A 10,769-nucleotide genomic window follows, 5' to 3' on the forward strand; every position below is an offset into this window, starting at 1 on the left:
AAATTAAAAACGCCTCCCTCTTTATCATTCATCAACACTCTCTTTTTAATAAACTTTTTAGCCTCAAAACTCACCTATTGTTCTTTTCGCTCCAATGGCTGCCCCCATTTTTCACACACTCAATCACGGTGTTTATCTTCCAGCTCGAAACTTAACTGACGATAAGGTCTATTATGACCCTTTTGGACTTCAAATCCGCATCAAGGGGTTCGTATGCAGCCCTTTTGATCTTCCACGAGAGATCTTTGATGAACTCTCATGGGATGATCAACTTGGTATTCTTTTTTCTGAGATGAAAGTATCTCTCGAGCAGGAGAGACGAGCCAGGGTGGCTGAGCAGCAACGACTTGCTGCTCTGGAGCTGCATGAGAGAATCATTTCTCTTGCAAACTCCATGTCCAGAGCGTACAGGGCAAGGAGGTTTGCGACAGAGAAGAAGAAGCCTGAACTAGAGTATTTAGGATTAGGATTTACTTGTTAAATCTATATCTTAATGTACTTTGTTTCCATTTTTAATGAATGTTCTGATTTTTATGGCTTGTGCACATGGCAGTAACCCAGTCAAATCCCCTCCAATTCAATTTGAGGTTCCCACTACAAGTGGAGGACAACACACTGTCATAACTAGAGAGCAATCTGTGAGTCAAACTGTGACCCCAGTCATAGATGCTTATGCACTCATTTTTCTGGTGAAATGAGTATGATTAGCCCTATATGGTCTTCCCCTAATCATATGATCACAGATTAACTCTTCTCAGCCACCTCTCATTTCTGTAGGACAAACAATAATTGAGCCTTTCATGTGAGAATGAGAGAATAGATTGAGAGAAAAACTGAAAATAAGAGAGGCGGGATCCTTCCTGGAAAAAGGAGAGGTAGAATGAGTGTCTGGATTTAGCAATCCTTGTGAGGTAACTCTGACTCTTAAAAGTCATGAGACTAGTGCAGTGAGAAGTAGTAAGACTACTTATTCAAAAGAACAGAGAGCTTAGGATTTTCCTATTCTGGTCTACTTGGTAAACTCATCACTACATACTTCACTAAAACTTGAAGCTGCTGATAGTGTTCTACATGAACATTGACAAAAGCTTGAACAATGTGCATCTAGCTGGATCTTTCATCCTGAAGATAATGTCAAAAAGGGGGAGAATATATCTAAATGCCAAAACAGCTAATGGATGTTGCCAGATAATAATATTCTTCTCTTGATAGGGATAAGGAATCTTTTCTTGATAAGGGGAGAAGGAAGAATAAATCTAAATGCAACTTTGTAACTCACAAAAGAAGATCAGATGGGAAAATTGGGTTCTTGGGTTTTGCATTTAGATAAAGTTTTGACATCATCAACCAGAACTTGTGCATAATTTCATAATGAACAAGTTGGGGGAAATTGTAATATATTATAGATGATGTCAAAGATTACTGAAGCTGACAATGTAATAAATCTAAATGTAATTCTGCAACTCACAAAAGAAGATTAGATGGGGAAATTGGGTCTTGGGTTTTGCATTTAGATAAAGTTTTGACATCATCAACCAGAACTTGTGCATAATTTTATAATGAACAAGTTGGGGGAGATTGTAATATATAATAGATGATATCAAAGATTACTAAATCTGACAATGTCATTAGCAATCAGTTAAGTTTGGGGCCAATCCTAAATAAGTTGTATTGTTATCTAAATTTGTATTTTGTACTTGTAACACTTAAAGTATGTAAAAATGCAAAGGAGCAGACTGGAGTCTTTTTCCTAAAACAGTCTCAAGCCTAAGGATTCTATCTGGAAGAAGATCAAGAAGATCATGCCTTAGAATAATTTTGAAGAAGTTTGGAGTTGAATAAATCTGTTTGGAGAAAAATGCTCTAAGTCAAGATCTCTACAAGTCACAAATTTAATGTTATAGAGAAGTCATTCGAGAACTCCAGAATGACTTATCGAGAAATCATTCAAACTCCAGAGAGTACCGACGGATAAGCAATATCTACTCGACGGATGAGCTATATATCCACTCGATGGATGAATAACATCTACTCGACGGATGATCAATATCTACTCGACGGATAAGCTATACATCTACTCGACGGATGAGCAATATCTACTCAACGAATAAGCAATATCTACCTGAAGTAGAGAAGTCAGGAAAGTTACTCGAGAACTCAAAAAGATATCGACAAGTCATTCCTTCACTAGAGAACTCAGAGTTATCGACAAGTCTATATCCATTTGAGAATTCAGAGATATCTACAAGTCAAGTGAAGTTATGAAGACTAGAGATCTCGATGAGCTGCAGACCTCTACAAGCCAAACTCATTATGGAGTACCAGAGATCTCGATAAGCCTTTATACTTATCGAGATATTAAGTGTTCAAATGAATCAAACTGGAGATCTCGAAGTACAGTCTCAAAGTACAGAATTGCAGATCAGTTTAATATCCAAGATAAACAATCAACAAACAATCCAACAGCTGGATTGACAAGTCTACAAAAAGCAGTTTGAAGAGTGTGCAAGATCAATGGCAAAGATTAACTGACAGAGGAAGATTAAAGTAAACACGGGATGCTAAAGATATGCTAAGCCAGAAATGGAAGATTTGATTTTCTATAAATATAAATGATAAGTGACAGTTTAGAAAATCTAATAGCATGTTTATTATCCACTGTATAAACTAACAGTTAACTGAGCTATAAAGTTAACACTGGTCGTCTAGTTAGAAGTAACAAATTAGATAAAAATTCTTGTAACACTCTCGAGAAGAAGCTGGGCTCTTTAGCTTAGAAGATATTAGAATTTTTGTAGCAAAGCATCTTAATTTTTAATACAAAAATTAAGTGAGTTTTGAAGATCCGTGTTCTTTATTTTATGCAAGTTTAATTTTTGCATGAACATTTTTCTATACAAAATTTAATTTAATTTGTTCAACCATTATCTTTCAAGAAAATCCTAAAATCAGAAAACACATTCACCCCCCCTCTGTGTGTGATTCATTACCTAATAAGGTGAATTTGATGGTAGGCCTACTACCAACAATTGGATTGTTGTTAGAAAATTTGCATCTTGCTTGAAATTTTTTTATTATCTAACTTTGAAAGTATCAGGCACATTTTATGTTACTTCCAATCTTTTTTTTCCATGAGATATATGCGGTTCATTCTTTCTTACAAAATTGGGTATTTGACATTGATAGTGACATGTATGAAATGGGACAAAAAATGCTTGAAAAATTTGAAAAGTATTGGGGAGATCTGAAAAAAATGAACAATTTTTTTTTCATTTCCGTAGTACTTGATCCAAGACATGAGTTACAAATTTTGGTCTATATGCTCAAGGACATGTATGGAAGTGTAGTAGGGAGGAAATGGGAAATGATTTGGATGAAACATTATCCAAAATGTTTGATGAATACAAGTCTAAGATGGGATTGAATAATGTTAGTGGCGGTAATGAGAATGTGCATCAAGCAAATGATGGTCCGGTGCATCCTTCTTTAAGGTTGAGGCTCCAATTTGAGAGGTATAGTGGAATGGTCTTCCATAGTGTTGGTTGTTCGGATTTAGAAGAATATTTGAGTGAAAAACCGAAAACTTTTACTGATGATTTTGACATATTAGGTTGGTGGAAGGTAAACTCATTGAGATTTCCCGTTTTGTCTCAAATGGCTCGGGATGTTTTGGCCATTCCTCTATCAACGGTGGCTTTTGAATCGGCTTTTAGCACGGATGGGAGAATTATTAATGATTTTAGGAGTTCTTTAACTCCTATAATGGTTCAAAGTCTTGTATGTGCTCAAGATTGGATGCGTGCAACAGCTAAAGTTATCAACGTTCAGTAGTCGCCCGATGATATGAGAGAACTTGAAAAAGGTATATAATCATTAAGAGTAATTATAATAATTTATGTTGGTATTAACTTTGATACTAATTTGTTTTTTAAAAAATTATTTTGTAGATATTAGCATGTTGGATATTCGAGCCGGACAAACTTCTCCAACAACTGCCAATTCAGGATGCCCTGTTCCCCTGTTTTTGCTCTATTTTTTTGTGTTTCTGACCTACTGCTACTACCTGCAGTTGGTTTTTTGAGCAGTCTGGAACCATCTGCAGTCCACTGCTATCTTTACATTTTATTATTAGAGCTGCACTGACTTGAACCTGATTAGAAGAAATTTCAACATGTATTGTTGTGTTGTTTTGAACTGCAGTATGCATTTAATGAATTTTCTGTAATTTGATGCATTTAAACTACATGAATTTTCTGCTTTATTTGTCTGTTTTCAAATTTCTTTAATTTTTTGCACTTAAGCTGCATAAATTTTATGTTTTATTTTTCTAGTTTTCAAATTTCTGCATTTCAGCTATTTGTGCATTTTGCCATTACCAACACTAATTTCTGGTTTTGCTATTTTAGGTCTTTTATTTTGCTGATTGATCTGTGATCAGACATCCGCAATGTGTTGCTGACTCTATTTTGTGAATTTGTGAAAGTCTCGAGCGGTGGAGCCTGTGGAAACTGGAAAGCCTGGACCATAACTTTATTTTGTTAATTTTATAGACTTATTGCTAGCTAGTTGTAGACTTGCAGTTTTGCAAGATTCAATTAATTCAAATATGCAAACTTGCATGTGCTGAATGCCTGAAACCGAGACTTTTTGGCTTGTTTAATTAAGATATTCAATTAAGACTTGTTAGTTCTTAATGCTCCTCCTTTCATTTGTATAATTTGTATAGCGTGTTATTCGGCAAATTTGGAGCTGGAAGGATAGTTTGTTCACATATCAGTGATGCATGCATAAATTTTTCAGACATTCCAGTAGTTCAAAATTTGGATCAACTGTCTATGTAAAATTCAATTTTTTTTTGTAATTCGGTATTTCAATTCGGTTTTCGGTTTTAACCGAAATATTTAATTCGGTTCGGTAAATAACCGAAATTATTTCGGTTCAAGAATCAGTTAAAATTTTCCCCCTTATTCGGTATTCGGTAACCGAATAATATTTCGGTTCGGTTCCCGAATTACCGAATGCTCAGCCCTAAATGTTACAATGAAATTATCGAGATGTGCATTTTAAATTCTAACTATTCTAAAAATTATGTAAATAATTTGTTTTAAACTTTTATATTATAATTTTTTTACTGTTTTTGAAAATTTTTGAAATGTAAATAATTAAAAGAAAAATTATAAAAAAGAAAATGTAAATAAATAATTGAGATAGAAGGAATATTAGTTATAAAAATTAAAATTATTAATTTTAAAATTATTTTAATAAATTTTGGCGACTGACCTAACCCAATCTGACCCGACTTACATTTGTGTTGTGCCCAAGAGCGAGGAGGAGGGAGGTGGCTATTTTACAAAATGTTTTTACAAAATTTTAACATTGCACCGATTTGCGAAAACGGAGGGAGTTTTAGCAATATTAATACTATTATTAAAAAAAACAATATTACTACTACTATCTGAGCCATCAGTTTTATGACACGTTAAAACGCCCGAGTCGCGCTAAATCAACGGTGTGAGACATTGCCATGTCACCGATCCGCGTCCATCCTTGAAATCCAATCATATAAACTTTCCAAACAATATAAATAGAAAACACCCCCAAACACCTCCTCATCACAATTTCAAATCCCCCTTTCCTACCGCAATTAATCAAATTCCATAACCTCCCCAAAATTTTAAAGCAAATGGCTCCCAAGGCAGAGAAGAAACCGGCCGAGAAGAAGCCAGTCGCCGAGAAAGCCCCGGCCGAGAAGAAGCCCAAGGCCGGCAAGAAGCTCCCCAAGGAAGCCGGCGCAGGCGCAGTAGACAAGAAGAAGAAGAAAAGCAAGAAGAGCGTGGAGACTTACAAGATTTATATCTTCAAGGTGCTCAAGCAAGTTCATCCTGATATAGGTATTTCCAGCAAGGCTATGGGAATCATGAACAGCTTCATCAACGACATTTTCGAGAAATTGGCTCAGGAATCTTCTAAGCTTGCCCGGTACAACAAGAAGCCTACCATTACTTCTCGGGAGATTCAGACTGCTGTAAGGCTTGTGCTTCCTGGTGAATTGGCTAAGCACGCTGTTTCCGAAGGCACCAAGGCCGTCACCAAGTTTACCAGCTCTTAAACTGTTTGATGTAATGTCTCAATGATGTTTTCTAAGTATTAGCAGCCTATAGGTCCCCTTTCATTTTGTTTGTCAATCATGAATCTGCTACTGATATGAATTAGTGTTTTGGTTCAATGAAATTATGTTTAGATTATATTTGTTAGTATTTTAACTTGTTAATTAAATCTGGTCTCCTTGCATCTAAATTTTTCGATCACATAATAAATTATGTAATTACTGTGTGTTGAGGAACTTGGGGTTTTTGGGAGCATTGTCATAGATTTGTTATAGGCTACATCTAAATAAAAGTGATTAATGTTGTGGGGATTATAAACGACAACCAGCAGTTTTCGTTTCATAGATATTGATTGATAGAACATTAGTGTTACTAAAGATAGTAGGATATGCTAATTGTACTCGAACTTTCTTAATAAATTTATCTAGGCAAGCATATGAAAAGAAGAAAATAGGATTCATATTAGCGTTTATATCTTTGCTCTATAATTTTACTTTGAAATTATACATGCGGTACTTAATTCTTTGAGCATCTGCATAGCTTCCGTCCAATATAAGAATTGATTCACAGCGTCTTACGTGTTGGTGGAAGTTCAAAATGTCAATTATTCAAGTTGCTTATATTGATATTAGCCGCTACAGACTACGTGTGTGCTTTTCTTTTGTCCTCTGAATCCACCATGAAAAAGGAGTCCTAGTCAATATTCTCTGCACTTTGCACTTCTGACGTACCAATAATATTATTATTAGTCTATATTTTTAGGAGATGATCTTCTTTGCTTAATTAGCCAACCTCCTCAAATGGGGTTGTTGTTCTTTATTTATAATAAGTCCCAAATGGGCTCAATCCTTACAATCTGGGCCTTCTTGGGCTTTACATGATGTATTGTGATTATTCTAACTATAATCCCTTTGGGCCGACTTGTCCTGGTCCAACATTAGTCCCCCCCCTTGCTTTGCGCGATATCTTTAGATTTGCGTTTTCGTGCTCTCCACCTTTGCGCTTTGAATTCCGAGGTTTTTGTCTTGATACCTGAATAAAGTTAGTGGCAGGACGGGATAATGAAATGAAGGGAAAAATTAGTGAAAAAACGAATGAACGAAGCAAAAGAAAAATAGGAAATAACTGTTAATTCGAGATAGGAGTCAAATGTGTGTGTCCGAAAAAAGAAAGGAATTAAACGTAATGCTTTTTTTTTTTTTTTTTTTTTTTTTTTTGAAGGTATATATCCGCTCATGTGTGTTTTTGAATTTATTTTTCCAGATTTTTTTTTGTTTTTGCAGGTTTCCGGGCTAACCTCTTCGGCTTCCTCTCCAGGTATCTAAAAGGGGATTGCAGCGCGTGCTGGGCTCGCACTGTAAGTCGTCTACTCTCTCTCTTTATTGCTTTTCCTTTTTATCTGCGGGTCGGTCGTGTTTATAGTTTACCGGTTTATAATGGCCGACTTTCCTTCGTCGTCGTCGTCGCATAGTGCCGCCAACCGGGATCCCGGGAAGCGACCGTTAGAAGAGGGTGACGAGGAGTCTGTTTTGAACTTGGATAATTTAGAGATCCCGGACCTAGGTCAGTGTGGATCTTTCGATTTCTTAGGAAGCGATGAGTTTTTGAGGGAGGTGCCTCCAGGTCCTATGCCTTCCCCACCTTTAAGTCCTCGTACCCTGGAACTTAGGAATAGAACGGTCGAGGAAAGTCTTCGATTGGGTAGGATCGAATTTGAGAGCAAACCTAGTTTAAACTATCTTAGTTATTACATCACTGTCGACCCCCCTGTGAGTAAGTTGGAGAAGTACATCGACTTGTCTAACGGCTACCGGTATCGAGTGCCGACAGCAGATGAAAGGGTTTGGATGATGCCCGAGTTCGGGATGCATGGGGTTGCGATGATAATGTTTCAGTTTGGTCTTCGTTTGCCCATGCATCCGTTCTTCCTGACGATGTATGAGGCTATCGGATGTGGTCTAGGGCAGCTGACTCCAAATTCTGTTGCTCAGTTAAGTGGTTTCGTGGCGCTGTGTTGTGATAAGGGTCGATCACCGACTTTGAAATTGTTTTTCTCTATTTATGGTGTGCGGTACTATGGTGGTCAAGTATATTTCGACTCCCGACATCGACGGATGAAGATTGTTAGTGTTAGGTCATCGAATTCTGGTTATCACTCGCAATGGTTGTACGTCGGGGGTCCTGACTTGGAATTTGTAAAGCCTTGCGGGAAAATTAGTCAGGGCACGATTGATTATTTAAATAACATGGAGAAGCATGATACTGTCTACCTCGATGAGTTTCATGGGTCGAGGACATGGTATACGCACTTAGATTTGAAGGACTCTGGATTTTTAGGGATGCACGACTGTAAGGGGGATATATTAATTGTTATTGCCCTTATTTTGCTTACGTATTTAGTTTTTGTACTTGTCATTTTCGGCTCTTGCTTATTTTAAATTTCGTAAGTGTTTATATATAGGAAGGCTGACTTATTGTTTTGTTTGTTTCTTTGTAGTGGAAGGCGCCTCACTTAAAAAAGTTTTAGACGGAGGGATTCGAGGGGGAATGGACAAGGCAATGATGTTGTTATTGCAGCGTGCTGCGAGGAAGCCTGTTGATGCGGCCAGGGCTGGACCGTCGGGGGTTCCTCATTCAGTTTCAATTGAATTGCTTGATGACCAGGGAAACAAGGTAATTGAAGATAATGAGAGGGTTGTTTCAGATCTTGTCCGTGTGGAGGGCAACCCTCGAAAGCGGTTTCGGAGGGAGGACGATGAAGTGGCTGTTGGAGGCCGGGGGTTCGAGGGTGTGAACAAAGATGTGGCCACTGCCGGGGAAAGGGTTTATGGGAAGACCGTCGACCCTCGGTCGAAGAAAGAGGTGGTGAGGGTCGAGATCCAGCCCACGGAGCGATGGACGGGGGGGTCAACTGTGCCCTTGAGGGCACTTAACCTCTTTAACTTACCTCAGGACTTGGTTGCTTATGATGGGAGGAAGCGTGAGGACCTTGTTGATCGATGTAAGAGCCGGGCTGGGAGGGTACGTTCATTCCCCTCTCTTTTTTAATGTGCACGTTTCTTTGTTTTCATGTTCGGTCATGGTCGTTTATAGTCGTAGTTGCCGACCCTGTTTTAATGTCCCCCCCTTCTTCCTTTTTTTTTTTTTTTTTTTTTTTTTTTGTTGCAGTTTCTTTCCGATTTTATGCATATACTGGAGGATTACAAGGCTGATGTTGATGGTGAGGCTTGTTCCAAGCTCGAGGCTGAAGTTGCTGCCTTGAAGGGGGAAAAGAAGAAGATTGCGGTGGGTTTTGCGGAACTCGAGCACAGGGTGGCTGATTTGACTAAGGCGAATTCCGCACTGTCTAAAAAGGTTGCTGAGATGGGGGCTACGGAGCAGGTGTCGAGTGGGAGGATACAGGAGCTGGAGGGTCGACTGCTCGAGGTGGAAAGGGAGCTTGAAGAGGAAAAAGGGAAGCGCCAAGGCTTGCTTCGACAGGTCGAAGGAATGGAAGTTTCCTACAAGTTGATCGTGCAAGAAAATGCGGATCTGAAGACAGAGGTAGAGAAAGCCGTTGAAGATATCGCTGGCGCTCTGGGCGACGGTTATGGACGATGCCTTCAACGGGTGGAAGAGGCTGGTTTTGCCATCGAGGGTCATGCCTTTGATGATTATCTTCGTGACCTGGCATCGAAGGGTGGTAACGCGTGAAGGCAGGGTATGCCCTGCGATTTTTGTAATCGTATTTGAACATTTTTTAAGTGTTTAAGAGCTTTATTGATACCAACATCATGGGGGTCCCAGAACTTGAGAAGTGTATTAAACATTGTGGTCCTGGATTTGTAAGAAGTATAAGGTATGCGATCTATTGTTTAAGCTTATTTCTATGATGTAAGCAGTTACGTATTGGCTGGTTTTGCTATCTATTTGTCTCGAGTTTGAAACATTAAGTCGTTTGTTAGCTTCGTAGTCGAGTGTTTACATTATGAGAGAGATTTTATTGACCAGACCGTCGACGTGAAGTGGTTGTATAAACACTTGTTTAGAAATGAATGATTATTTTTAATTAAGTAAGGAGCGAAGGAATTAAAAAGTCTGTGCTTTTTCCAAGTTAAATAAATTTGTTCATCATAACATCGTGGCGACCCCTATTACATCGAGGGTTTGTTTTTGAAATGGCATTTTACTGCCTCAAGATAACAAGTTACAACTGAGATTAAATTACTGATAGAACTTTTTGAGGTGGATTCCATTCCAAGTATTTTTGATGGGTTTCCCGTCGAGGTGAGCAAGCTCATAGGTCCCCGAGCTTACAAGTCTCGAGATCTGATAAGGGCCTTCCCAAGCTGGTTTGAATTTTCCTGAGACAGTGGGTTGTGACGCTGCGGAATCTCTTAAGACAAGGTCGTTAACCTTGAAGTCTCTGGGTTTGACTTTTTTGTTGAAGTACCTTGCAGTTTTTTCTTGTTGGGCTACCATCCGCATTCGGGCTTCTTCCCTTGTTTCTTCTAACAGATCATTGTGAAGGCGAAGTCCGACGAGAGATAAAGCGGGATCGAATACGTCGATCCGTGGTGAGCTGAGACTTATCTCGACAGGTATGACAGCGTCGACTCCATATGCAAGTCGAAAGGGAGTTTCGCCCGTCGCACTTCGGGGAGTTGTCCTATACGACCACAA

At 38.6% G+C, this 10,769-nt stretch overlaps 3 protein-coding genes across 3 annotated transcripts; all 3 read left to right on the forward strand.

Annotated features, from left to right (window-relative positions):
* Positions 1-3,357: 3,357 nt before the first annotated feature.
* LOC141718655 (zinc finger BED domain-containing protein RICESLEEPER 2-like) lies at positions 3,358-3,831 on the forward strand. The gene has a single exon (XM_074521032.1). It carries the CDS (start codon positions 3,358-3,360, stop codon positions 3,829-3,831), a length of 474 nt encoding a protein of 157 aa, XP_074377133.1.
* Positions 3,832-5,598: 1,767 nt separating this feature from the next.
* Positions 5,599-6,245, forward strand: LOC141718089 (histone H2B). The gene has a single exon (XM_074520452.1). It carries the CDS (start codon positions 5,684-5,686, stop codon positions 6,107-6,109), a length of 426 nt encoding a protein of 141 aa, XP_074376553.1. The 5' UTR covers positions 5,599-5,683; the 3' UTR covers positions 6,110-6,245.
* A 1,138-nt stretch (positions 6,246-7,383) lies between these two features.
* Positions 7,384-9,954, forward strand: LOC141718090 (uncharacterized). The gene is made up of 3 exons (XM_074520453.1): positions 7,384-7,464; positions 8,605-9,128; positions 9,276-9,954. The coding sequence occupies exons 2-3, from the start codon at positions 8,655-8,657 to the stop codon at positions 9,798-9,800; spliced, it is 999 nt and encodes a 332-aa protein (XP_074376554.1). The 5' UTR covers positions 7,384-7,464; positions 8,605-8,654; the 3' UTR covers positions 9,801-9,954.
* Positions 9,955-10,769: the final 815 nt, after the last annotated feature.

Source organism: Apium graveolens, chromosome 4, assembly GCF_009905375.1.
Source record: "Apium graveolens cultivar Ventura chromosome 4, ASM990537v1, whole genome shotgun sequence".
NCBI classification, from domain to species: domain Eukaryota; kingdom Viridiplantae; phylum Streptophyta; class Magnoliopsida; order Apiales; family Apiaceae; genus Apium; species Apium graveolens.

Coding starts and splice junctions, on each gene's coding strand:
- LOC141718655 (XM_074521032.1), top strand. CDS start 3,358: ATGGGAAATGATTTGGATGAAACATTATCCAAAATGTTTGATGAATAC.
- LOC141718089 (XM_074520452.1), top strand. CDS start 5,684: ATGGCTCCCAAGGCAGAGAAGAAACCGGCCGAGAAGAAGCCAGTCGCC.
- LOC141718090 (XM_074520453.1), top strand. CDS start 8,655: ATGGACAAGGCAATGATGTTGTTATTGCAGCGTGCTGCGAGGAAGCCT. Junction 9,129..9,275: donor GTAAGAGCCGGGCTGGGAGG/GTACGTTCATTC, acceptor TTTTTGTTGCAG/TTTCTTTCCGATTTTATGCA.